General features: G+C 53.8%; 3 protein-coding genes across 6 annotated transcripts in view; 2 read left to right on the top strand and 1 right to left on the bottom strand.

Moving 5' to 3' along the window:
- The first annotated feature begins 85 nt into the window (after window positions 1-85).
- NMRAL1 (NmrA like redox sensor 1) lies at window positions 86-5,143 on the top strand. Its single transcript, XM_085237739.1, has 5 exons — window positions 86-271; window positions 343-581; window positions 1,278-1,527; window positions 2,218-2,408; window positions 3,716-5,143. The coding sequence occupies exons 1-5, from the start codon at window positions 232-234 to the stop codon at window positions 3,884-3,886; spliced, it is 891 nt and encodes a 296-aa protein (XP_085093865.1). The 5' UTR covers window positions 86-231; the 3' UTR covers window positions 3,887-5,143.
- On the bottom strand, window positions 4,798-16,896 carry DNAJA3 (DnaJ heat shock protein family (Hsp40) member A3). Of its 2 annotated transcripts, XM_085237737.1 has the most exons (12): window positions 16,664-16,896; window positions 16,446-16,570; window positions 16,259-16,342; window positions 15,181-15,387; window positions 13,985-14,137; window positions 12,515-12,662; window positions 11,451-11,515; window positions 10,479-10,607; window positions 9,917-10,032; window positions 9,258-9,355; window positions 6,664-6,767; window positions 4,798-5,848 (listed from the first exon to the last, which is right to left on the bottom strand). In XM_085237737.1, exons 1-11 carry the CDS (start codon window positions 16,839-16,841, stop codon window positions 6,676-6,678), a joined length of 1,395 nt encoding a protein of 464 aa, XP_085093863.1. In that variant the 5' UTR covers window positions 16,842-16,896; the 3' UTR covers window positions 4,798-5,848; window positions 6,664-6,675. The 2 variants fall into 2 exon arrangements, with proteins under 2 accessions (XP_085093863.1, XP_085093864.1); XM_085237738.1 differs by lacking the exon at window positions 6,664-6,767 and having other exon boundaries at window positions 16,664-16,895.
- A 650-nt stretch (window positions 16,897-17,546) lies between these two features.
- Window positions 17,547-27,008, top strand: part of CORO7 (coronin 7) — a 34,990-nt gene continuing 25,528 nt past the window's right edge. The window contains exons 1-7 of one of the 3 annotated variants that reach the window (XM_085237726.1): window positions 17,547-17,702; window positions 20,170-20,266; window positions 20,522-20,596; window positions 22,272-22,342; window positions 22,469-22,652; window positions 23,297-23,373; window positions 24,366-24,416. In XM_085237726.1, the coding sequence (XP_085093852.1) occupies window positions 17,643-17,702; window positions 20,170-20,266; window positions 20,522-20,596; window positions 22,272-22,342; window positions 22,469-22,652; window positions 23,297-23,373; window positions 24,366-24,416 (615 nt within the window). In that variant the 5' untranslated portion in view covers window positions 17,547-17,642. Of the gene's footprint in view, window positions 17,703-20,169; window positions 20,267-20,521; window positions 20,597-22,271; window positions 22,343-22,468; window positions 22,653-23,296; window positions 23,374-23,873; window positions 23,895-24,365; window positions 24,417-27,008 lie in introns of those variants that run through there. The other 2 variants (XM_085237728.1, XM_085237729.1) reach the window with 2 other exon arrangements.

Raw genomic sequence — 27,008 nt, 5'->3', positions numbered from 1 at the left:
ACGGAGCCGAAAGCAGCTCCGGCGAGCCGAACGGAGCCGAACGTATCCAGGCGGAGCCGAACGAAAGCATCAGGGCGGAGCGGGGCGTGAGCCAGGCGGAGCCGAACAGAGCCGATCGCACAGCGATCGCCGCGCGGTGTTTGAGGTGCGCGTCCCGCCGAGCCTCGCCGTCCGTGCCCGGAGCAGCGCAGCCGAGGAAGGCTCGGTCTCACACGGGCCCCGCAGCTCGCCATGGCCGCCAAGAAGCTGATCGTGGTGTTCGGAGCCACCGGTGAGTGCGGGCCCGGGGCTGCGGTGCGGCTCCTCGCTGCGCGGCTCCTCACTGCGCGGCTCTCCCCGCAGGGGCGCAGGGCGGCTCGGTGGCGCGGGCGCTGCTGGAGGACGGCGCGTTCGTGGTGCGCGCGGTGACCCGCAGCCCCGGCAGGAAGGAGGCGGCGGAGCTGCGGCGGCTGGGCGCACAGCTGGTGCGGGCGGACCAGGACGACGAGCGGACTCTGGAGGAAGCCCTGGAGGGCGCGTACGGAGCCTTCGTCGTGACCAACTTCTGGGAGCACTGCAGCAAGGAGAAGGAAATCGAGCAGGTACCGGCGGTGTCGGGGTGTGGGTGCAGCCTTGTCCTGGGTGTGGGCGTCCGGGCCGCGAAAGGGCTGAGGACTCGTGAAGGAATCGGGTCCCGGTCTGTGCAAGGCTGGGCTCTCCTCCCTGTTTCCTCGTAGCTGTGGCTCCAATATCTGGTGCCGTCAGGGAGCAGCTGGGTGCCACAAGATTTGGTACGTAGTTGTGCCCAGGGGTGGGCAGGCTGCCTCCAAAGCCTCCCTGTGCTGAGCCGCAGCTGCCTGGGCTCTGCTGCACTTGCAGCATCGGGGCCAAAACGTGCTGTGGAATCACGAATCTCAGAGTATTTCTCAATGGGAGGAATTGACCCCAGGGCAGGCTTATGGTTTTGGAAGATAAGATTTACTAGGGTGGGTCCATGGCAGGTTCTCAGAGTCGGTGTTTGCGTGATTCCAGAAGGAGCTCAGAGGTTCCTGCTCCTCGTGGTGCAGGGTGATGTTAGCAGAGGACTCCGCTCCACCTGGCCAGGCTGCTGGCTGTGCTCAGGCCTGAGTCCTGCTGCCAGCTCAGGATAGCAGGTGCAGAGGAGCTTGCACAGCTGGTGTATTGGGCACTGCCCTCCTGCCCAGTGCAACAGAGGGCAAAGAGGTGTGTGGGGACGAGAGCCTGTATGCACACCAAGGGAGCCGTGCCCCTCCTCATGGCTCTGTGACTTCACGCAGGGGAAGCGGCTTGCTGACCTGTCGAAGCGCCTGGGTTTGCAGCACGTGGTGTACAGCGGCCTGGAGAACGTGAAGCAGCTGACCAAGGGCCACCTGGAGGTGCTCCACTTCGATGGCAAGGGAGTGGTGGAGGAGTATTTCCGTGCAGTCAATGTGCCCGCCACGTCCGTCCGACTGCCGTTCTACTTTGAGAATTTCCTCTCCAGCTTCAAGCCCCAGAAGGCCCCGCAGGGAGACAAGTTTTTACTGGGTAAGATGGGACTTCTAACTCTGCAGCTCACGATCTCTAGTGCTCACAATGTGCACCGTGCTGGAGAAACTGTCCCTTCCGTGGGCTTCTCCACAGTGAGCAGTGTGACCATAACCCTGTGTGCTTCTGCTCCCGCTGACTGGGGTTTACCCAAGGTAGCGGTCTAGCCCTGCATGGAAGCTAAAAATCTGAGCTACAAATATATGCACAGCGTGTGCCACGGTGTCTTATCGGCTGGTGTTTTGCTAGGGTACTCACAGCACCTCTGCAGACTGATGGGGAGCAGAAAGGGGCATGTCCTGGTTTGGCAGCAGCAAGTTGTGGCTGCCCTGTGGTCCTTTGGGCCTGTTTGGAGGTCTGCAAGAAAATAGTGAGACCCCAGTGCTGTGTGAGGTGCTGGGGGCTTCTCTGCAGGTCCCAGGGTGTCGTGGAATACCCCAGCACCCTGTGCTGTGACCTGTGGAGGTCAGAGGTCAGACTGCACTAACAGGCAAGTCATGATGCTGCTCTGGCTGTAGGGGCAACGATCTCCTTGCTCAGTCCAGTGTGTGCATCTGTGGTTTGGACTGCCAGTGCATTGGCTTTTCCTCACCTTGTGTTCAGAGGCCAGGTGCCAAAATCTCAGGCTGCGTATCCCGGAAGCTGGGCTCCCTGGCGCTGCTCTGACTGGGATCAATCTCTCCCCGACAGGGCTGCCCATGGGGGACACCCCCATGGATGGGATGGCGGTGGAGGATTTGGGGCCCATTGTGCTCAGCCTGCTGAAGTCCCCAGAGCAGTACGTAGGCCAAGTGATCGGGCTCAGCACTGGCAAGCTCACTGTGGCGGAGTATGCTGCTGCCTTCTCCCAGCAGACAGGCAAGACCGTGGAAGACTCCAAGGTAGGAAGTGTCCCTCGGTGTGTTTGATGCTCTCGAGGTGGAGGGAAGCTGGATCAGAGCCCTGCAGCCTGCCTTGAAGGAGGGGCTGGGGCAGTGGGTGGATGGTCCCCTGCCTTACTAGCAGTGGGGTGCTCTGTGTCTGTGCAGCCGGGCTGCTGCTGGTGGACGTGGTGGTAGTGTAGGAGCACACTCGGCCTCTCCTGTTGGTGTGGAATAGTGTGGGCTCTGGTTGAGGGTCTGAGCATGGACAGCTGCAGCAAATTGGTGCCCTGGCACAGCTGCAGCTCCTCACCTGTGGCAGCATCAAGAGCTGCTGGGGTGGAGGGCCCTTACAGCCCCCTGTACGGGTTTGTTACAGCCCAGTGCTCAGTCCAGGAAATGTCCTGCTGTCCATGTGCTGCTAGGAATGCATGCTAGGATGGAAACTGCCCTGTCATTGTGATGAATCATTTGTGGTGTGCCTGGGCAGGTCTTGCTTGACTGAGGGATAACAGAAGTGTGAGGTCTCCAGGCACTGCCACGGTAGGGTGATTGTTACTGGGGTTGGGCACTTAGAAAAAAGGTATTTGCTTGCCCCTCCCTTCAGCACCTCTTAGCCCAAAGCCTCTCTATTTTGCACTGTCACGGTGACTCTCAGTGCCTCTTGAGCTTTCTTTTATTTCTTTGTGCTTTGTCTGTGCTGCTGTGCTTGAGCAGCTGTTAAAACAGGCAGGTTATGCAGCAGCTTTCTGCTTTGAGGACAGTACACCTCTGATGCTCCTTGTAGATTCTCCTTTCCCTGGGACAGACAAGCAGACCTTTGTTCCCAGGCCACCTAAAGGCTTCAGCACAGTGCAGAAACAGTGATTCAGGCAGGGACAGCATGTCCTGTGGGACCAGTTGGCAGCCTGAGGTGCTTGAGCTCTCCCAGATACCCCAAGCAGTGCTTCTAGAGGGGCTCAGCCATGGCCTTGGGGCAGGAAGGAGCTCCTGGTGGCTGCACTGACCCCCAGCCCTGACTGGCTGTGCTGGCACTGAGCAGGTTGGGCTCGGTGACACTGCCTTGCCAAACGGCTGTGGCTTTGGGAGGCAGCTGGCTTGGGGCACGCAGAAAGTGCCTGAGCATCTGTGCTGCGTGATTTCCCCTACACACACCCCTTCTTGTGCCCACAGGGCTGCCATTTGCTTTATACAAACTTAACTAAATAGACTTGCTGAGCAGCAGATCCCCCCTCTCCAGTGTAAATTAACGCAGTCCTGTGTGGTGCAAGGGAAATGCCCCAGCAGACTCTGCCTTACGGAGACTGTTTTTGCTCAATTCTTTGCAGATCACCCCAGAGGAGTACGAGAAACTTGGCTTCCCTGGAGCAAAGGAGCTGGCCAACATGTTCCGTTTCTATGCCCTGAAGCCAGACCGCAGCGTGGAGCTGACCATGAAACTCAACCCCAAGGCCCGCACCTTCCAACAGTGGCTGGCAGACAACAAGGCTGCTTTCTGACCTTTTGTTCTCCAGTCTTCCACCCAAGCTCCTGCAGCCATAGCAGGATCCTGGCCATGAGCCATGCAGCTGACTCTTAAGTGCCTGGGGGCTGCCCCACAGGAGCAGCATGCTGATGGGAGAGGTGGGAAGAGCTTTGCTGCACCTGTAGCCACCCTACTTGGTGGAGACTGATCCAGACAGGTGGGAGAAGCACTACTTTGCACGCTATCTTCAGGGAGGTGTTCAGTGATTTGGGGTGTTTTCCTGTCTATGAGGTGGTGGCTTAATTTCTCAGGATCACATTTCCTAGGCAGCTCTAAGCACTCTAAGCAGCAGTGATGCACTCAAATGTCAGCAGCTCTATGCCCAGAAAGGCAGTGCCTTCTCTTAGACATTCCAGGTACCCAAAAGGAGCTCTGGTTTCTCCTTGGACCACGTTCAGGCACCACAGGTAAGCCAGCAGGCATAGCAGCACACTTGCAGAGATGTTGCCCTGTGTTAGCATCACCCTGGCAAAGAAGTGTCCTTAGCCTCACTGTCAGCACTGAGGGTACTGTGCTGTGTAACCCAGCAGCTGTGCTGCCAGGCTCCTGCTGACAGCCTAATTCCTCAGGCTAGGCAGCTCTCAGCAGCTGCAGCCTGGCCTCTGGGCTCCCAGGACCAATTTCAAACACCACCCTCATTAGCTGAGTAAAACTTCTGCCAGATGGTCCAACCTTCACATTTAAGACTTGTTTACAAAGGTTTCCTCACCATCCCCCAAAGGTATCATTTGGATTAGAGCTCTGGGACATGGCTGTTGTGCTTAAGAGTCAGCTGCAGCCATGAGACAGATGCTGTGTTATCTAGCCTTGCCCTCCCAGCCCCAGTAACAGCCAAACCAGCAGAGGAAGGAGGTGCGAAGAGTAAACAAGGCAGCAAAGCACAGCGAATGTTAAATATCTTTATCAAGTCCATCTTATTTACATGAATACAGAATCACTTTACAGACAGTTTAATCAGGAGGCAACGCGTGCTTTATTTCAGCAAATTAAGGGCAGGACTACGACGTTCTCGTTGAACTGATCGATTAGTTTGTGGGCTGATGGTACCTGCACAGTACAGCAAACAGCAGGCTACACTAACCATGAAAATACTCACTGCAAGAGCTCAACTCCGCCTGGAAGGGATGATCCGCTTCCCCTCTACTCTCACATGTAGGAACAATGACTTTTTGACCAATCATTTATGCTATGGGTGTTGTGCTAATGTAATAAAGTAGTTTGGACAAACTGGCGAAGAGGTTGGTGATTAACTTTCACCCTTTCAGAAGCAACAATATCTGTGTTGTGACTTCAGTTAATTGGGGTGGGTGTGGAAGGAAACCTGAGGCAAAGCGCAGATTCCATCGCTGCAGGAAATCAGCAGGACTAAGAACCCCCAGAGCTGCTGAGGAAGCCTGGGCAGCTGGGCTCTGACAGGCCCAGCAAAAGGTAGACTGTGTCATGAAGACAGTGTTAGAAGTCACTGATGCACCAAACCTCCTAGGAGAAAATACATGGTGCCAAGTTGACACAGCACATGTAGCATTTGTAAGGGCACCTGAGTGAGCAGCAGCAATCTCAGGCTCCATACAGCAAGCTGTTTTGTGCTGGATGGACAATTTTTATTTCACACTTCCACTGCATTGGATTTTGAACAATTTTTGCTATTATTAACAAATAGACTTCCAGTGGCATCAGGGACAGTGGAGCAGCCTCAAGAAATATCCCCGTTACTGCAAAGCTGGCATTTTCCTTCGTTACCATTTCCTAGGACAGTGGGTTGCTTCTGTATCGTGATGGTTGTTGGTGCCTCAGTGGTTTGTGGCCTCTCCAGCTGGGATTCTCAGCGTGCTGCTGACTGACATCCTTCACTCTCCAGCGCCTGCTGCCAGGATTCATCCCCAACTGCTTAGATAATGTGCTGCTGCTGGCTCTCAGTTTCCAGTAGAACGTTTCCCTGCAAGTGAAGCAAGCAAAATGCTAAGGTTTTCCTGAATGCATCAGCCTAAAGTGCACAGCCCCTCCAGACTGTCTTACAGGCACAGGAGTGAGAACACCTCACACCCAAACTGCAGTCACGCTTCGTTAGTTACAGCTAAGATGAGCTTGGAGCTGACAGTGAGAGGAAGCTGAGCTGAGACCCTAGAATCCAGAACACCAGTCTGCTATGGCTGAAGTGATGTTTTCAAGCCTGCAGAGCTCCCTTACAGCACCCCAACACCAACTAAAAGGTAGCTGGGCCCCGAGCTACAACACTGCTCATTTGTGTGCCGTGGGCTTTGTTGTGCTTTCCAGGACTGCTGATCCTTCCTGGCAGGTTCTGGTGCTGTCAGTCCCCATTAGGGGTGAGTCCAGCCTGAGGACCAGCACTGGAGGCACTGCAGGCCCATCCGTGCCTCCCAGCAAGCTCCTGCATGGCAGCAGCAGTGCCCAGCCCTGCTTCACCAGCTCACAGAAACACCCTCAGTGCACTGAATCGGGTACTGCACTGAGTGGGCAGGTGCTTCATGGAAGCAGGGCTGCGGGAGAGGTCAACCACCTCCCTGTGGATGGATCCAGCATTTCCCCTTTTGGTGCAGCAACGATGCAGTTTGGTTTCTGGCTTTTCCCTCCGGGTCACACAGGACAGCTAGGGCTTCTCACATCGGTGGCTGGAAGGCCTGAGGCTAAGTAAGAAGCAATGCTGTACTTTTGCTTCTTCTACCTCCCAAGAACGGCAAATTCTGCTTAGTGTGAGGAAAAGACGATGACAAAACATAAGAGGCTTCCTACCTCAGATGGGTATCAGGAACTAAACATTTTCTTAAGTTTGGAAAGGAATCCCTCCTTGTTCTCCTCAGCCTCAGGCCTGTCAGCACTAGCCGTGGCCCTGCCACCTGGACACAAACAGCAAAGGGCTGCAGTCAGATACATTCCTCAGCCTGCTACACCTCCCACCAGCAGCCAACACCCCTGACAAAGGGAGAGAGTTATTCCAGACTGGGAATGGTCAAGCCAGCTGGTTTTGCCAGCATCCTCACACTTGGATACCTCTGACCACGAGGGGCCACCAGCACTGTGCCTGGCAGTGAGCTGCAGGACTGGGAGCACCTGCAGTGAAAAGTGCTGCACAGCCTGGAGCCCAGAACTCTGAGAGGAGAATGACACTGGTCCCTTCCCTCTTCCCAGCCCTCCAACCAGCAGGGAACTCTTGTGCTGCACACTCAAGTCAGGGCCTGACAGGCTTTGAACACAAAGTGGAAGTAGTGAGAGTCTGTCACTGAGTTGGTGACTTAGCACAAGTTCGTGACTTTATACTGCAGATGGGTGTCACCTAATGGAACAAAGACCTGCGTGGTGCTCCCTGAAATGGTCTGTCTCCCCATGCTTCAGTCTGTGCCATCACTAGTGCAAAGCAGTGTGAAACCACAGTGGGAGCCTGTCACAAGCCATTCTCATGCATCAAGGAGAAACTGAACTCAGGCTAAAATGAAGAAGGCTACAGGTAGTTCAGAACAAATGTCTACATAAGGAATCTTACTGGCAGCAGCCAGCAAGTCCTTCTTATTTAGAAAAAGTCCTGAGAAGTGGCTACAGCAAGAAAAAAAATACAAAATCCAACATTATTTGCTACTCTGCTTTATCTACAGTTTGTCAATAACAAAAAAACCCAAATCTTCCTCAAGCTTTCTTTGCACACAGAGGACACAAAGCCCAGCCCTCCCCATCCTCCCCCGGCTGCCTCTCGAGTTCACACTGATGCAATGCTGTGAAATCCTCAGGCACAACGTGCCTCCATCCACTCAGGGCACTTCCTGCCTCCCTGAACAAGGATAAGCATTCAGCAGCAGCCTGTCTCTGAACTGCAAACTACTGGCATTGCTTTTAATCCACCTTGTTGCTTAATTGTGTTTAAGAGATCTCTGCCCTTCCTCTCAAGATTAATCTTTAATGTTTACTTGCAGTGGAAAAAACAATCCCATTAAGTTTTGTGCTATCAAAGCACTATAAAAGATTGGTAAGTGTAGTTCACTGCACCTTCCAATATCCTGAACTTCAGCCTATATCCTCAGGTTTTGGCATGTGACGCTGAGAGGACCTGAGCTTCCAAGATCATTTGGCAGCTTTGACAGACTCCTTTACCTAGCAGCACACAGTCATAAATGCCCTTTTTGGTTTCAAACAAGAACAAACCACAGTCTATCAGGCATTAAAAAGCTCACTGTTCAGTATGAGCAAAGAAAACAGTGGTTTGCTTTTAGAGAAGATCAAACTTTTGCCTTGCCTGACTGTTCAACATATATTTTGTCTTTAGATGCTGTAAGGGAACTGTAAGGTCACATCTTGAACTGGTGATTGAGCACCTGGTGAAGGGCTTCAGCTGGCCCAGGGAGCACAGGAATTGTTTGCACCTGTGCTTCTTATGTGACCAGAAGGGGCCCAGGGTAGGGTGGGTCCCCACATGGCTCATATAAGGGCCAGCCACTAAAGGAAGAGCATCTCTTGGACCTTGGCTGCTCTCTGGAGAGTGCTATGTAACCAGGGAGCTTCTTTATCAGCTAGGTGAGTTCAACTCTTCTTTCTGTATATGATTATTAGTCTACCTGTAGATACTTTGCCTGCTATTGCCAAGAACCTGTCAGAAGTGACTTTGCTTCTTTGTGAGCAGAATAACTGCTACTGATGCCAGATAGGTTTCAGTGGACACCTATTGAGTTGAGACACAATTCTGGATCTGGGTTTTTAATCTGGAGCTGAAAATGCAGCTTTACAAAGCTCTCAGCTAACTGCATGATCTCTACCTGCTTGGTGCTGTCTGCTGACTACAGCCAACACTTGGCACCAACGACCATTTCTATCCAAGGTTTCCCCATGTGCACAGAGCATGGCTCAGAGCAACCTTGACAGCAATGTTCCCCTTCAGCTTCCAAGGAGAAACATCCCACTGCAGGCAGAAGCAAGCACTGAGAACTGATTCTCTTATGCAAAGAGCTGGCCTGAAGCACATTCCCTTCTCCTTCTCTGCAGTGAAGAAGTTACTACTGGCACAGGGGTGAGAGCAGGCAGTAGAAGGCATCCATCACTGTAGTGAGACTCACCAGATCTTGTTGGGACCCTGTAGTATTTCAATACCTACTCCTTGATCACAAAGACTTTGCCCAGTGAATAGCAGAGTAATGCTTCCTGGGAAGAGGCTACTTTGTTTTATGCCGCAGCCTATTAGCATCACACTGAAATGATTTCTAAAATAACATGCTGGGCAGGTTGTGCTGACAACACCATCTGAACGCCACCTCAGCTCACCTTCCTGTGCTTGAGCCCTCAGGAAGCACTGAGCACACCCACACCAGCTCCGTGGGGAAGGGACACTCGTTCCCCCAGCTCACCTGATGCTGTATTTGTGACTCCATTCACTGTGCCATCCACATCTGTCTCATCCTCAGCATAGCTCATCATTAAGGCTCTCTGGCGATCCGTCAGCCTCCTGCAGGTCAAAGACAGAAGCACTGGTAATGGCTGCCTTTAGAGACAAATGCATTTGCACGTTTCCTTGGTCTCCTCTGGCAAGAAGCACAAGAGGCAGCTAATAGAAGTAGAGGACTAATACTTTTGGCTTTCACTGAGAATCCCTACGGTGCTCTTCATGTGAGCAATCTATAAGTAAGCCCAGTGGGACAGATGTTACCCACTGCTTTTCACCAAAAAAACCAAAATCTTTTAAGTGCTGAGAGGAACTGTGTGGAGCTGCAATAGAACATCTTAGGGCGGAGCTCAGGGAATGAATTCCTTGGCTCACGAGCACAACATAAGCTGAAGAGTTTGCTTTGTACACGAGCAGAGGGTGGTCAGTGTCAGGCAACAAACTATAGTTTTAAGAGCACAGACGTGTTAAAAGCCAGAACACTAATCTATGTAACTGGGATCCAGACAGAAACTGGCAGTTATTCAGGAACATATGCAGGTGTAGGGCTACCTATATATTTCTGGGATTCAGGATTGCTTACAGCAAAAAGCTTAAGATTTCACAGAAACTTGCATTACTTACTGAGGAACCTTTATCTTTATGTGAATGTAGTGGTCTCCATAGCCATAACTATTAACCTTGGGAATGCCTTTCCCACTCATTCGAATTCTCTGGTCTGGCTGAATACCAGGGGGTATCTGTGAACACAGAGGTGTCACATTCATTACTCCATTGTATACATGTATATAGTTATTACATATTTACCATAATTAACTATTTCTCTAGCAAGATTCAAAATAAGATGGCAGATCTGGTACATTGGTGCAGCTGAGCACATTCAGTGGTGAAGTCAATACTGATGGACAAGCTTTTTCAGGACAGAGTAAAAGAACCTAGCACAGTTTAGTAGATATTGGATGGGATTTGACCAGCAATCCATCCAGCCCCTCCTTCCCTTGTCCCTGCAGTGAGCTGTAAAGGTGTGACCAAAGCAGGTCACAAACTACCTGACACTCAATCCTTAACAAGTCTGAAACCTGATCTTGACAGACTCAGGAGATTTACATCATCTTTCCAGAAAAGGAAAGGGCTCTGATGTCCCACACTGATTGATGGCAGAGCTCTTCCACATAACAGTACTTACTGTGATGTTGATCGTCTCGTACAGGCCTTGACATCTGGCTGTCCCTCCCAGAACAGCTTGTGCTACTGAAATAAGGAGGTCTGAATGGATATCTGCTCCATTTCTTCTGAACACTGAACTTTTTTGAACCTAAAAGGCAGGCAGTTCCACAACACAGTGAGCAGAACAATACAAGGTTAACAAGGTAAACTGCTTTGAAAGATCTCAGCAGAAAACATACCAGAAAGCAGTAGTCATATTCTTAATGTCCATGGTAATGACTAAGAAGTTTAGCTTAATGTTCAGTCTTTCGTAAAAACACAGATCATTACATAACTCTAATTAGCCAGAGATCTGGGAGTATGTCTGCTTATCTCTGCAACTCCCCCACTAATCCTGTTTGTTAGTTCATTACAGTCAGTGCAGTTCTGCAGAGACAAAGATGACACTGTCTTGTCCAGGACCCTGAAAAAGGGAAAGCCAGAGAAGGAAGGCAAGAACTTTCGTAGTAGCTTCACAAGCTGGAAGAGAATTAAATTCTCCTGCACCACAAAGGTAATGGAAACAAGTTCTCATCGACAGAGGTGCAGATAACAGCATACCTGCAGGAGAAGAGGGCCCTCAGCTACAAAGAATGTGCAAAGCAGCACTTAATGTAAACCTGCAAAAGGACACTTGACCAGCCAGCCTTGTGTGTGCATTCCTGCAGCCCTGCAAGCAGAAAGCTCCTCCAGATCTCCACATCAAAATCTCAAGGCATTGAGAACCTGCTCTGTATTTGATGCACGCGACCATAAAGGCCTCATCCTGGAACAAGCAGCAGGGCTCTTGAGGAGCAGACTGAACGTTACAATGCAAATCTTCTACAAGCTCACACAGATCATGTTACCTCAGCTGTTTCAAAGGATCACTTGCTTTCTCCTGTCACCCCCTATTCAGACTTCCCTCACAGTTGTGAAGGGAATAAGTAACAGCATTAGTAACAATACGCACCCGGAAGGTAATGAAAATTTCCTTCTTGCCTACAGGCATCCGAACTGTCTGCCCATCCTCAACACCTGCAAGCAGGAAGGGGGGAGGGAGGGGTGGGAAAAGGAAAGTTATCTTGTTGTAATCCACATGCTACTGGAATTCCTGCAGCTTTTCTGCTCAGATCCCTTGCCATCCCACCTCAGCAGCACCTGAGGAGCAGAGGCACAAGACCTGCCAGTGGAAAGCACAGCAAGCCCCAGTCTGGGAGGTGCAGGAGCACACAGCTGTGCCTCAGAGGAGATTGGTGCTGCCAAGCAGAAGGGCCCCCCTTCACAGCTTCATAACCTCAATCCCTACAGAATTCTTGTAGGAAATGCATCAGACTGAGGCATGCTGGGCAGCCTCTGCAAGCTACTGGAAAACTACACGCTGCCACGTGGGGCAGTCTTAAGGCATCAAGTCCTCAGTCCCACTGCTCTTCTTTTTTTTTTTTGTTTCCTTCCACTGACAAAAGCAAACACCAAACTTCTCTGAGCTAAGCTAAGGCTTTCAAGATTCCCATCCCCACTAATTTCATCAAGAACAATGAGAAATGCAAGTTGACAAAATCTTTGGAAAGTTTCACTCTTCAAAACTTGTCTAGAAGGATCCATACAAGAACCAGAACTTCAGCTCAAAAAGGGGCAAACATTTTTATCTACCACATACGAACGCACGGTCAGAAAGTTTCTCATCACGAACACTTTCAATGACCAAGCTATCAGTCTGCTTTGTTCTTAAGATAACTTCTCCAAAGCAAAACATCTTTATGTTGCTTTGACACCCGCAGCTGGCAGAGAAAGCCACGCTTTACAGGTAAGTGCCTACAGGTAAGTAAGCAGCTCCAAGTAATAGAGTAGGGTAACTGGAGGAGTTCACACCACCCCAGCATGCACACCCCACCTACACCTGCACAGCTTAAGCTTCCAGTGTGGGAAAACAAAGTTGCTGGTATAATTAAGCACTTGGAATTCAATTGGGAGACTGTGAAACCCTCGTGGAACTAACTGTGGTCAGTTAAAAGACAGCACAAATCCAACACTAACCAGCTGGCACAGGAACTATCACTGTCTTCTTCTGTTTGGTTTGCCCCGTCCCTCGGCACACCACACATGGTGTTGTGATGATGGAAGCACGACCTCCACATCTTCGGCACGTGGATCGCATTACAAAAGGGCCTGTGTTTATTGTTTCCTAGTGAAGAAAACAGATCACACAAATGGTCATACAAATATTTGCTACCAAGATGGTACCTCTCACTTCCACACCGCCATTGGCCAAGCATATCTGGGCTCTCCTGATTGCACAAACCTGATAGGGCAGTTCAGTGATAGCAGTATAGGGATGGAGAAGATAAGTGGCTCAGAAATCCAAAAATGCTTGTGAGAAGCTGGATCAGATTCAGTTGTCACATCAGAATCATATTCTGGTTTCCACTGAAAACCATCACAACTATGAGCAAACATGTCATGGCCAGGTGAAGTGAGGATTTGAGGCAGAAGCAAGAATGAAGCTCCTTGCAGTGCTGTTTCACCAGGCAGTACAAACATCTGTATTCCAAAGAGCCCAAGGACAATTCACTCTCATGAATTATTGCCACTGTATGGTAACTGACTGGGGGCCACTGATTGAGCACCTGGGGAAAGGACCAGTCAGCCCTGGCAGCACAGGTGAAGGCACTTCAGCTGTGTGAGGGGAAGGGGTGGAGCCTGGCTGCACCTCTCTTAGACCTCATTTAAGGGCTGACTGCCACTGAGGAAAGATCTCTTTATGGAGAGCCCTCCTTGGTGGAGTTTTCCCCTGTGAACCTGGACTCTTCTGATACAGGTAAGCAATCTTCTTCCCTTCCCTTATAGCACCTTTTTGTTGTGCTGATCCATTGGTCATTACATCTCTGGTGAAACACCTTTTCCCATCACGCTGATCTGTCCAATTGCTACAGCCACTGTCCAGGAAAAAGTTATGGAGACTAAGCTATGGACCCAGCTATGAAAGCCACCCCTCAGACTGAAACACAAGAGGAAACAGTGGGAGGAGCCTGTCTCCCACTCTGACCAGCTGTACCCTTCTGTGCAGGAACCAACTCTGGTCACAGACTGACTGCCAGTTCCCACTGTGAAGCACAGAAATCTGAAGACTGAAGCTTGATTATTTCTTTACTTACTCTAAGTAGCATGCAACTTCTCAGTCAGTGGCTACCCTAAAGCTATCCTTGCTTTCCTCCTCCTCTCACCCCCTCAATTCAAAGTATTTCATTTAAGTCCTAAGTAATTTCAGAGTTGTTACATCACATAAATACGGTTGACTGGACACACAGCCCCAGATGACCCAGTCCTGCTTTTAGCTTGACAGCACATTTTTTAAAATAAATATTCCTAGTGAAGATGACATCAAGTCCACGTTAACCTGGCTTCACTCAAGATAAACTGATGATGTTAATGAGGAACTGTGGAAGGGAGTGACTCGTGCCAAGAAAGAAAAGCACAGCAGAAGCTGTCTCCTCAGACAGAACTTACCATGCCAGTGCCATTGCAGTAGTGGCAGCGCTGCACTTTGGTGCCAGGTTCGTTTCCTTTCCCGTTGCACCGCTCACAGGCATCATTGATGTTCACCACAATCTCCTTGTTAACGCCTTTTGCTGCTTGTGTGAATGTCAGATCCATGATATACTGTACAGGAAACACTGCCATCAGCCCACAACCAATGTGTGATGGGATCTTAAGCAAACTGGAATTGGTTTTGGCCACATATCAAGCAATGCTTAAATTATATCCAGGTGATGGAGGGGAAAAGAAACAGGTGGATGCACAATGCGTTCAGAAGTGTTCTGCCTTGTTCTGGGAAGAAAGAGTCTGTTTCATATGAATAAGAAGGGATACAAAAGGATGGCAAACATTACAGCAATGATGATTATACCAATTTTGTAGAAGGAATGACTTAAAAATAGAGAAGAGGAAAGTAGAAGTTGTGTTTTTCTGTTCTTAGGAAAGGCCTTTAATACATCCTAGCATTTTATTTAAAGGGAATACAGCAATGGGGACAGGTAGAGGCTTTCAATCCTAATGAAAGCATCTGTTCTTCCTCAATAAACTCCTTACTCAGCAAAGGAATCATCAGCAAAGATGACTCCACAAAATAGGAAGTTCTGTTTATCATAGAAAAGTCATTTCTAGTCAAGACAAAAGTACTGATTACCAAGCATTTCTGAAGGCATTACCTGAATCAAGGTTGTCAGTGCTTAAATAGCATTTAGCCGCAGTACAAAGAACAAGAAATAGGTTTTAAAATGAGCTCCACTGCAGAGTTAAGCCAATTAAGTTGAAGAATTCAGCCAATTAAGCAGTCAAATCCAACGCTGGAAGGCTTGTTTTATAGTTTAAAGGCATTTTGTGGTTTTCAGCATTGCATTACAAAGCAGACATGTAAAACAATTCAGAGCAGGAAAGATGCCTTACAATGATAGACACTATTTGGCAGCACTGATCGGTGTGAATAAACACCAGATGAAGTCCACAAAAAAATACTGGATCTAGAGGTGTGGAGAATGCATCCCATGGCTTACCAAAAACACTCCCACCCTTACAGGACGCTCACATGCTGACAATCTCAGAAGCAAACTCTTTGCTGAAGCTCACTCTGTGACAGTCTATTGCCACACTCCAGCTTTTGCGGTTTTCATTCTGTACAGTCAGGAATTACACCCATTTCATACCTCCTGTGGCTGGTCAAACACATTCTGAAAGTCACCAAAGGAGGATCCTGAAAACTCCCCGAAGATTTTCCTGAAGAGTTCCTCTGGATCAATCGATGGACCACTGCTCCAGTACTGGCGCCCAGCACCAGCACCTGTTGCACCAGGATCAAAACTGGCTGTCCCGTAAGCATCGTACTGCTTCCGCTTCACTTCGTCACTCAGCACCTTTGGGCAAAAGAACAATGCCATCAGGACACTCTTCAGATCTCAGGCAACCCAGAGAGCCCTGAACAGCTTGCCTGGGATAGAGGCAGCCCCAGGGGAACTCTAAGCTGTCTGCATTACCAACACTACGATTCTCAAACCTTTGTGTCGTTAGGAAGAGCCTGGACAAGATCCAGGCTGGACGAGGGTCTGGGCAGCCTGGTTTGGTGGTTGGCGACCCTGCTCATGGCATGGGGGTTGAAACAAGATGATTTTTGAGGTCCTTTTCAACCCATGCCATTCTGTGATTCTATGAAGAGCGTTCCACTCTTGTGAGCAGATGAGTTAATGAAAAGCCCCTTCTTCCATGCTATCTATCTTGTCATCAGGAAAATGGCAAGCTGTTGCCAGTTCGTGAAGTAAGGATAACTTACTTTACATCTGATCATTTGTGTATTTCTTGGAAGCTGGTGCTAAGAATGGTTGGGTGAATGTGGAAGGTACAGCCAGCACAAAGCAAGGCAGAGAGCAGAAACAGGGCACAGTGCAATGGACCCTCCTCAAAGAGCCACTACCTGCTGACTGTTCTGTTTGTTTGCTCATTTAAGATGCAATTCCACCGCAGTGACCATCTTTCCTACCTATGCCAATCACTCAGTGCTAAGAGCAGGCAAAAATGGAAGGAGTTGAAAGCATGTTCAGCTACGTTGGAAATGTGGGGAAGATCATTTGCTGGAGAGATGAATGGGGCAGAGCTGCTGAAGTGTAAAGTAGAACACGTTGACACTGTGCATGCAAACACAAGTAAGAGGAGGAAATATTTCCCCCCATCTAATCCAAGTGCTGCTCCAACCTTTTCCCCTTCTCACGATGGCAAAATGCTGCACATTACCTCGTAGGCTTCTGCCAGCTGAGCAAACTTCTCCTTAGCTTTAGGGTCGTCCTTGTTTGTGTCAGGATGGTATTTCTTTGCCAGCTGAACGAGAAAAAAGAAGCGTTAGAGACAGGATCAATTTCCTTTAGCACATTGTTGCGCAGCGCTGCGGGGCTGCAGCCCGCCGTGCCGTGCCGTGCCGTGCCTGGTAGTACGCCTTCTTGATCTCCTTCTGGCTGGCGGAGCGCGGCACCCCCAGCACCTGGTAGTAGTCCTCCTTGCTACGGGCCGCGCTGCTGTGGAAGGAGGCGGCGGGAAGGCGCTTCGTCCCTGCGGGAGAACAGAACAGAACGGAGCGAGCGGAGGGGCCGTGAGGCAGCCCGCAGTACCGGCACCGCGGCCCGGCGTCTCCTCCGCGCTCACCCGCGTGCTGAGGCCCGGCGCCCGGCTGAAGGAGGCGGCGGGCGGCGGGGCCGGGCGCGGCGCCGAGCCCTCGGACGATCCAGACCAGCGGCAGCCGCCCGTCCCTCGGCCCGCGGCTTCTGACGGCGGCGGCGGCGGCGGCGGCCCCGAACCAGCGCGAGGCGCTCCCGGCCGCCATCTTGGCCCGCGCGCGGCGCTGCGCCTGCGCCACGTCGGGCCGGGCCGCGCGTGCGCGAGGAGGGAGCGCGTGCGCGGGAGTGGCAGGCGGGTGAGCCGTGCTGCGCGTGCGCGGAGCGCCGTTAAGCTGGGCGGGAACGCGTGAGGGGACCGCGGAGGTGCGAGGAGGTGGCGGGGCGGGCGACGTCCCTCTCCGATTCGCTCCTCCTCGGCGGCTGCTCCGTGCTTAACGCCCGGTGCCGCCGCGCTGCCGGCTCCCTCTCCGCCCGCGTTAGCGGCTGCGCTCTCGCAGAGGTACGGGCTCTGACTGCGGGGTGCCCCTGCGAGACGAGGCCCGCGTGCGGCTGAGGGAGGACGGGCAGATGGCGGCCGCGCGCCTCCCTTCAGCCAGCGCGTTCCGTGATTCTCGAGGAGAGCGCCGGCATCATTGCGCTCCTTCGGCCACCTGTGCCCCCGGGCCCGCTTCAGGGCCGTGCCGGTTTCGTGCCTCGATGCTAACGGAGCTCCGCTGTGCGAGCGCGGCGGGGGAGGAATGAAACGGCGCCGTGCGGGAACCGGACTGCGGGACGGGACGGGACGGGAACGGGGGGGCGACACGGCGGGGCGCGGGGCTCCGCTTCCCTGACAGCCGCACGCGGCGGTTCTGCTCGCTGCTGGGGGCGGAGCGGCGGCCTGCTGACATCGCGCCGTGCTGTGCGCGGAGCAGCTCTGCCAGAACGGGAACCCGCGGTGCGCCGAGCCGCGGGGCGGGGCCAAGCGGGGCAGGGCTGAGGGCGGCGCGGCGCGGCGGTCCCGGCGCACCATGAACCGCTTCAAGGCGTCCAAGTTCCGGCACACCGAGGCCCGGCTGCCCCGCAGGGAGGTGAGCGCGGCGGGCACTCCCCGCCGGCCCGTGCCGGGGGATGCGGGGGCGAGCCGGGGCTCTTCTAATCTAACGGGGCGAGACCGTGCGTGGCCGTGCTCGGTACCCGCGGCTCCGGGGCTGCCGGGCTCCGTGTGCCGACTCCCGGGCGGCATCCCCTAAGCGACTCTTCCTTGGCAGCCTCCCGCTGCCCACCCGGCTCCCGGCCGCGGGCGCTTCCCTGCCCAGCGCAGGCTCCCCGGTGCTTCTCCCCCGCCCCGCGACCCTGGCTGGGTACGACAGGCGGAGGCGATGCGTGCCGCCCACCTGGTGCGTGCCGCTTGCCGTACGCGTGCTTCCAGCTGGCAGCAGTAAGGCTGTGCCCAACCTGCCCGGGCAATGTGTGTGTCAGGCAGGGAAGTGTGCAATACTGAGCACTGAGCACCGCGCCCTGCCCGTGCCACCCTGCTTCCGTAGGCAGAGAGGAAGCGCTGCAGGCTGGGGCCGGGTCCCAGCACCCACAAAATCAGTGTTAGTGTATCCCCTCAGCGTGTGGTGCACAGCCACGTGGTGCCCAGCGCTGGGCTCTGCAGGGCCTCTGCCCCGCGATGAAATTGGACAACCAGCCCGGTTGAGTGGTGTGGCCCATCCTGGCTGCAGGGCCCACTCTGCCCTGAGCTTAGTCGGTGTTGTCCCTGCATCCCCATCCCCTGCACACTCAGAAGGGAAGGGGAGGAGATGCTCACTCAGGGATGGGCTGTGCTGAGTGTCACTGAGCGCTGCTGGGGTGTGCAGCTTGTCCCGGGCTCCTGGAGCCAGCAGGCTGGTGGCATGGTGCAGGCTGCTCTGCTTATGCCTTGTGCTGTGGCAAGAGATGGGTGCATTATGTGGTGTATACTATATGGGCAGAAGTGGGGAGGGGTGATACTGCTGAAAGTCTTTTGGTTTTGCTGTCTTTGAAAAAGGTTTTGGCCACCAGCATGTTTATCTCATGGTCTTTTGGCTTCAGCACTCACATTCCCTTTAACTTCCCATTCAAACCATCCTTGTGCAAGACTGACCTGTCCTATAGGAAGGGTCATGGTGACATCTGTGCCAAATCAGGGAGCACATGCAGGCATCAGGACTGTTATAGCTCCACATCAAAGGGCCCGGGGGTCTGGCATTGGGAGTTTACAGCATCCCACAGGCAGGCACATCCCTGGCACTGTGCTGTCAACTCCAGCGCGGGGGGTGCTCTGCAAGACATGGAGGACAGGGTGCAGAGAGTCATTTGCTGTCCTCATGGGCCGTGTATGAAGGGGCCTTCTGAATGGCATTTCCCATCCAGGTGCAGGGAGCTGGGAGCTGTGACCCTGCTCCGTGGGACAGAAGGCTCAGGTGTCGTTGTGTCCCTGCAGGGCAGAGCTGCTTGTTTACTGAGGCAAAGATGGACACTTGACCTGATTGGATGGGAAAGTGTGATGTACATCAGGATCACAGCTGGTTGCTTCTCCCTTCTGGCATTGTGTTCTTGTGACATTTCTAGGCATTTTGTGACTGGGGACAGCTGACTGACCCTCCCAGTCTGAGGACAGGAGCCTCCCCTTGATATAGAAAGGGTTAACAGGCCTGCCACCGTGCTGTGTGCTGTGACAAGGACTAGAGGAAGTGCTGCAGGAACTGCTGCTCTGTCGGGCCCCAAGAGGAAGCTGTGCAAGGAGAGGAAGCTCAGGTCTCACTCTGGGGCCATGCAGCTCCTGTCCTGCAAATGGCTTTGCACAGCTGCAGGACTTGAAAGTCTGTTGCAACCATGGGGACGCTTGCATGATGCCCAGTGTCAGGTTTGTGCAGGGTCAGACTTGACCCTGGGGCATGGAACTGTGATTATGTTCGGTGTCACAAGGCTTCTCAGCACCCTGCTGATGCTGGAGAATGAATAGCAGAGTGAGATTTTGGCTCAGGAGCTGTGGGGAAGTTTTTTGGCTGTGTGTCCACATAGCATGTGTGCTGCCGGAGGGGTTTATCTGCCATTGCCAGTGCCTCACTCAGCACAGCCCAAGAGACCTTTTCAACATCCCTAACTCCCCACCACTAGTTTATGCAGAACCCCCTGAATCCTTCCCACCACAGGACAGTTGAAGCCTGGGATGGGTTCATGGAGGGGCAGCGCTCAGAGCAGGGGTGCTCCCATCCCTGTCTCTGTGGAGTGGTGTCAACGCTGTCCCTAACCTCCAGCTGGCCCCAAACCGCAGTCCATAGAGGGGTCATGACTGTGCCCGTGGGACACAAGCGACCGCATTGTTCCATTCCTCCTGGAGGGCAGAACCTCATGGCCGTGCCTCCAGCAGCCTCCAGGTCATGCTGTGTAACTCGCTGAAGGGGCTCTGTTGGTACTGATGCTGTCCATGATGCAGCGTCACCACTTTGTGCTCTCCTCTCCAGCCCTCCAAACACCGCCCCCCAAAGCAGTGCCATCTCTTAACACAGGTTTCTCTCCCTATCCCAGGCCTGGATCGGGGGTCTCCGAGCCAGCTCTGTTGCATCTTATGGGAACCACGTGAAGGCCAGCTGCCATTGGGTCGCCTTCAGTGCCGAGGCAGCAGGTGAGGTGCCTGGGGGTGGTGTAATTTTGCCCTCAGAGCTGGGTGCCAGGCCAGCTGCATGGGCACGGGAGGCTCATGTGGCCTGAAGCTGGTTCTTTCTGAAGTCCCCTGAAGATGCTGTCCACCCCACAGTCTCCTCATTTTTCTTGAATTGCAAGTGTCCCAAATTGCGGGGGCTTCCTGGGAGCTCTGATGGGGGGGGTGATGTCCGGGCTGTTGGGCAAGCAGTGAGCTGCTGCTGTGTGTTCTCTGCAGGTGTGCTGGGCATTGTGCTGCTGGAGGGCAGGGATGGGGGCAAGAGGACTGTGTCTCAGCTCTGCTGCCACTCAGGTAAGCTGGGGAAGACTGGGTTTCTACAGAGGAAAGAAATCAATCCCAGTCCCTACACTGCAGAACAGTCTTGAACTCCTGGGGAGCTTCCCTTAGCACACCTTCACCATGTTACTCATTGCACAAAATGTCAATCGGACTAGTGTAAAAAGCACTCTGGGAGCATAATTCTAATCCTTAACTTAAACCAAGCACCTTGCACAAAGGCACCTGGAACAGACTCGTGAAGCAGCAGCTGCCAAGCAGCCCCGAGGCAGAGTGTGCAAGCCCAGCTGCCCATAGTGAGCTGTGATTGCAGCAGGGTGTACCTGGTGATGAGGGGAGAAGGATGGGCCAGTGGCAGCATTGCTGCTGGCAGCACAGTGTGTACCACAGAGGCAGAAGGTACCTGGGGAAGGGGGAGTCTGGGCAACCTTCTCCTGGGGTCTAGAGTGCAGGGTCCACCCATTTCTCCAAAACTGGAACAGAGGATCAAGATGGGAGCAGGCTGCTGAGCCAATCTCAGCACTGTCTTTGTGCACACAGTGCTTTGGCACAGCTGCAGGAGCACACAGTGTGCCTGAGCTGTGCTGTTTCCACCGTGTCTCAGACTCTGTGCATGGCAACCCTTCTAGTCACTCAGCCGGGGTGCAGCAGATGGGAGCTGCATCCTGCTGGCAAACGGATGGAAAGTCTCCCTTTATAACTGAGGTGAGCCAAGGCAGGGAGATTAGCCAGACACTGAGGCCTTCTCTCTGTGCTGCCTCCTGCTGCATGAGAGCCGGAGGCTTCAGGCTGTGCCCTGGCACAGTGACCCATGTCATCATCACAGCCACCGGAGCAGCCAAACTGCCACTTAAACAAGGAAGCCTGAAGCTTCCCAGCTACCCTGGGCTATGGTTCAGGCCACGTCCCTCCCGGGTCCCAGCCCATCATCTCTAGGCTCATTGACCTCCTGAAGTTGTTTGCCCAGCTCCATCTCTGCCCTGTCTGGCGGGTGTCCCTGTGCCACCAAGCTGCCCGTGCTCCCAGAGGAGCTCTCCAGGGGCCAGTGGAGCCAAGCAGCCCTTAATGGGATTTCAGCAGAAGCCCTTTGAAGCTGATGATGCCTGGGAAACGCCTCCCTTCTGCATTCAAAGCAGAGAAGGGATTTTCTTCTCCTCCCAGGGCAAACATAGCAGATAAGTCAGGAGCCAGAGTACATCCCTCTCATTTTGTGCCTTCTGGGCCTGCATCTCTTAGCAGCCTCGTGGAAGCGGAAAAGTACACAGTGACCTACTTTCACCCGTGTGCTGAACGCGTTGGAGGGGCTGCAGAGTACGGTGCCAGCACTGCTCCCGTGGGGCTCTGCTGATGCCGCACAGGGCTGGGACAAAGGAACCTTGTTTGCTGGGTGCATGGGGCTGATGCAGGCGCTCTCATGCCACTGGCACTTCTACCGGCCTGCACTGCCGGTGGCTTGGCGTGGGGGTGTCTGCTGTGAAATGAAAGCTGTTTTAAATAGAGAAATGCAGCTGTGGGTTGCTTGATGTGCTCTGCCTGTGGGGACAGAGGAGTGTGAGGCCCTGAAGGTCAGCATGGGGGGGGTCATAGCAAAGCATGCTGCCCTGAAATGCCTCTGCCCCGGCTGCCTGGGGAAGGGCCCAAAGTTGTCTGCATGTGACGTGGGGATGAGTCTCTTCTCCTCACCTTCCAGATGCAGTGACAGACTTCGACTTCTCACCCTTTGACCCACTCCTGCTGGCCACAGGCTCTGCTGATGAAACGGTGAGTGCTAGGTGCAGGGCCATGTGGCTGTCCCCAGCCTGTCCCTAGGCCTTGCTGTAGGGTGGGGGGAGATGGATTCAGATGGGATGGGCCTCCAGGGTCTGACTGTGTTTTCTGGTGCCACAGGTGAAGGTTTGGCGCCTGCCTGAGGAAGGGCAGGAGCTGCCCAGCAGTGCAGGGCTGACGCTGGGTCCTGGAGGGGGCCCAGTGGACATGTTGCAGTTCCACCCAACGGCGGATGGCATCCTGACCAGTGGTGTGGGGAAGTGTGTCACCGTGTGGGACATGGGGCAGCAGCAGCCGCTGACAGGTAGGCACAGCCCCATGGATGTGGGAGCAGAGAAACTGTGCCTGAGCCAACCTGGCCTGGTGTCTCCTGTCCTGTGGGGATGCTCACACTGTGCCCTCAGCAGGCTCTGCCGTCTGCTCTGGCTGCTATGGGCCCTTCAGAAAGGCCAGAACATTGCACCTGAGAAGCTCTGTGGTAATGGAGGGTTCGCGTTCTGAGATCCCTGGGTCTTGAAGATTCAGTGGAAAGGCTTGTGAGAGGAGGCTGGCTGGATGAAGGGTGCTGCTCCCTGGTCAGTGTGAGGTGGTGGGCATGTGGGCACAGCATGCCAGCATTGTCCTGGTTTGTGTTTTGAACTGAAAGGCTTTGAATTCAGAAAACCAGCGGTTGCCTTGTGGTCTGTGTGACAAACATGAGGTCCATCTGGGGAAGAGAAATCTGCTTTGACTATGGTGTTCTTCTCAAGCAGAAGGATTTCTTTTGGCAAAAACAAGTTGTTAAGGTGGAAAACCAGCATGGTTTGGCAGTATGGTGCCAAGCTGAGCTCCTGCTGCAAGGAAAGCCTTGCCAGACAGAGGGTGGCAGGGAAGGGCCTGCTCCGTATGGCAGAGAACAGAACCTGTGCCCAACCCCTGGTAGACTCTGACCGTTTTCTCCCCTCCCAGCCTTGGAGGCCCATGGGGACCAGCTGCAGAGCATATCCTGGAAGCATGACGGCCGCCTGCTCGGCACCTCCTGCAAGGTGAGCGGAGCACACATGGGGCTGGGAACCTCATCTGTGCATGGTGACATTGCTGTGCGCTGTGTTTCTGAGTGGGCAGTCCTCCTCCTCCTCTCCCTCCTGCTTTGCCACCTGCTGGGCTCTGACTGCCTTAAGCGAGATGCTGATCAGGCTGTTGGCAAAGCACTTGCTGACCTACCCTGCCACCCACACGGGATGTCTCTGGTGACCATAAATCTGCTTGACACCCGAGGAACGTGGGGTGCAAATGGTGACTCCATTTGGGGGAGAAAGGGCAGAATTGAGGCTGGTGAGCGGGATGGCAGCACTAGATGGCGCCTGCTGCTCATCGGCTGTGCATTGGCTGGATGCGCCAGTGTGCGGGGCATGTGCAGGCCTTGCATGCAGGCTGAGTGCACAGGCACGCCCCAGGCTGTGTGTAGAGGCCAAGCAAGGACTGACTGTGCAAGCCCAGCTGAGCGTGCAGACTGAGCTTGCATGCCAAGCAAGGAGGTGGTCCTGAGATGAGACCAAGCATGCAGGTCAAGTGTGCAGACCAGGCTCCCGGTGCTCCTCTATCTCTGCAAAAAGCCCATGGAAAAGGGCTAGCACCAGGACATATTCCTACTGTCCCAGCCAACCCTTCCCGAGGCACTTGGCTGTGGAGCTGAGGCAGGGAAAAGCTCTCTATGCTGCCCTTGGGGTGCCAGGGAGCATTTTGGAGGATGGGGCTGAAAGGTCCAGTTCCAGCCACCTTGGCTCTGTTTTGGAGACAGAGCAGTTTGGGAATTGTTTTGGAGCAGTTTTGAAGGTGTCATGGCCTCAGTGAGGCCGTGGGATATGCCAATGCCCAGCCATGGGGCAGGACCTGCAGGGTGCTGTGAGCCATAGGAGCGGGCTTTGGGGGAGGTGCAGGAGCAGGAGGCTCCCTCCAGCTGTCTGCATAATATGGTCTTACCTCCTGCTGGCCCCAGGGTCCTTAACCCTTCTCTGTTTTCTTTTTATCTCAACAGGACAAGAAACTGCGGATCTTTGACCCTCGAGCCGGCCCAGCTGCATCCCAGGTACTGTCCCTCCTAGCTGCACTGTGCAGCACGGTGCAGGCAGCCCTGTCCACCTGGGGTGTGCAGTGAACCAACCCACCCAGCCCCAGCAGGGTTCACATTGTTGCAGGAGGCTCCGCTCGCAATGAGGCTGTCTGCTGGAGCCCAGAGTGGACACATGGAACTCCTGCCCTCCCATCCACCCACCCGGTGAACTGCCTCAGTTCACTTGGCAGGAGGGATAACAGAAGGGCTTTGGTGCTGTTGCCTACCTGCATTGCAGGCAGCAGTCCCAAACCATTCAGGCATGTGGGCTCCAGAATGGCTCCTGGGTTTTGTGCTGCCATGCTGGAGCTGAGCAAAAGACTTTTGGGAATAAAATCCTGCTAAGGGTGAGGTTGGGCAGCTGGATTCGCGCAGCTCAGCAAAATAACAGTGATTAGGAAATAAGTAGATGACTTGGGTCTTGCCATCCACATCAAGTTTAAACAGCCTCTTATTAGAGGCTTCCTGTGGCTTCAGGGCTCTGGCTGCTGACAGCTGCTGTTTCCCTGTGCAGAAGGAGTGGGAGGCTTTTGGGAGGGAAGGGAAGCAGTGGAGAGCAGGATGGGATGGCTGCAGTGTGCTCCTGGCACCAGCACGTGCCTGCCCCAGGGCTCTGGAGACGAACAGCCTCCAGTGCCCGCAGGTGCTCTCTGCAGGTGTGAGAGGTGCCTTGAGGCAGCTTTTGTAAATACAGCAGTACAGTACTTAAGTATAAATCTAGCAGTTATACATGCAAACAAGCCAGGATGAAGCACTCCCAGCCCTCCGAATGGCTCTGGGAGCTGCTCCACCTTGCAGGGAGGAGCTAGCCTCTACTTTCAGATTCACTCCTCATCTCCCCCCAGCTCCCTGCTCTCCCTGCCCCCTGGTCCTTCCCCTGACAGTTCTGTCGCTTTGTATAACGGCATTTCTGTGATGCTGTGAGCTCCGTGGGCTCCAGCCAAGTCTCCTGGGGCGGGTGGACTCTGTCTAGCTGGGCTATTAAAAATAACATGTGAATGATGGTGTCTGTTCAAAGCAGGCAGCTCACTTCCCTCCGCTGCCTCCTGAGCCAGGCCATGGCCGGCACTGAGCCCTTGCCGGCACTTGGAGTTTGCCAAGAGAAATAAGCACCTTTGCTGCCGCGAGGCGCAGCACTGCAGCCATAACCCCGTCCGGCTGAGAATTGATGAAGATGTTTAGTCTTGGAGAAGTACTGTGCTGAAGGGGAAAACTTTAAAATGCTATAAATCCTTTGGAAGTTTGCAGAGAGCTGGTTTAGCCAAGAGGGATAACGCTCCTGTGTTTTGTGTTTTCCCCCTGTTGCTGGAGGGCCAGGATGCTTGGAAGGGCTCCTGCTCCCTGGGGCCAAGGTGGTTACAAAACCAAGTGCTGTCAGGGCCACTGAGTGGTGCCAGTGCCTCACCAGCTCCCAGCTTTGAGGCCCACTGGTTCTTACTGTGGTGAAGGAGATGAGCAATGGGTTTCTAGCCGGCTCCGCTTGTAGTTGTGGCCGCAGGCTCAGCACTACTGCCAGCACAGCTCCATCCCTCTGCAGCATGCTTCCAACAAAGCAAAGCTCAGCACAGAGCTGCTCCTCCGGCTGGTTTTCTTAATTTGCCAAGCCTGCCTCATTAAACCATTCCTTTTTTAGAGCAGAGGAAAAGGAAGAGAAGGAGCTAAAAGTGGAGCCTCAGGAGCAGGGAGGAGGGGTGGCTGCTGTGGGGCTGATGTCACTCTTGGGTCTCATGGGTGCAGTGCACGCAATGTCAGGGACCATGGGATGGTGAAGAGGACATTTGGTCTGCCTGCCTTCTGCAGCCATGCTTGGGACCTTAAGCTGTCCTTGGGAGTGGCCAGGAGCCCCAGGCAGTGGCTGCTTGGCCCTCTGGGGCCCACAGTCACCTCTTTGCTGCAGCTGGTCGCATCGTGCCTCCCGCGCTGCTCCATCTGGGTGTTGTCCTTTTGTGAGGTCCTGCATGTCCCATCCACCTCCTTGACTTCTCCCAAGGCCGCACTTTCCTCCCTTCCCCTCACCTCCCACGGGTTCGGGGCTTATTACTGCTGTACACTGTCTCCCTCCTTGCCTTGACCCTTGTGTTGGAAGATTTCATCCCATCCATCCCAGCTGCAGCCATGACAAGGCTGGGTGCTTCTCCTGTCCTGCCTTTGCCAACCCTGCAGCAACTAGACACGAAGCACCCTTCTGTCCCTGGGCACTCCTGCATTGCTTAGACCAAGCCCTGGGGTTTGCTTGTGCAGTAGTTGTGGTCCTTCATGCAGTGAGGACAGTGCTGGGATCACGGTGCCAGGCTGGGGTCAGGGTGCCAGAAGAGCACCAGCACTGCAGGTGAGTCAGTGGAATGGCACCAAGTGGCATCTGGCTTACAGCACTGGCAGTGCTGGAGGTGATATCTTCTTTGATTGCTTTCCCAGCATCCTGATTTGGTGCAGCAGAGCCCTGTCTCCCACATGCAGTGTCCCACATCCACCCCCACGCTTGCATGGCATGTGCAGGGCTGCGTGCATCTGGTCGGCACCTGGCTCACATTATGGGGCTGGGGCAGGCGCCATCGATACGCCGTGCTG

This window comes from Meleagris gallopavo, chromosome 16 (genome assembly GCF_905368555.1).
Source record: "Meleagris gallopavo chromosome 16, MGAL_WU_HG_1.1, whole genome shotgun sequence".
Classification (NCBI taxonomy): Eukaryota; Metazoa; Chordata; class Aves; order Galliformes; family Phasianidae; genus Meleagris; species Meleagris gallopavo.
Note: the sequence above shows the minus strand (reverse complement) of the source record. Positions and strands in the feature narration are given on the sequence as shown.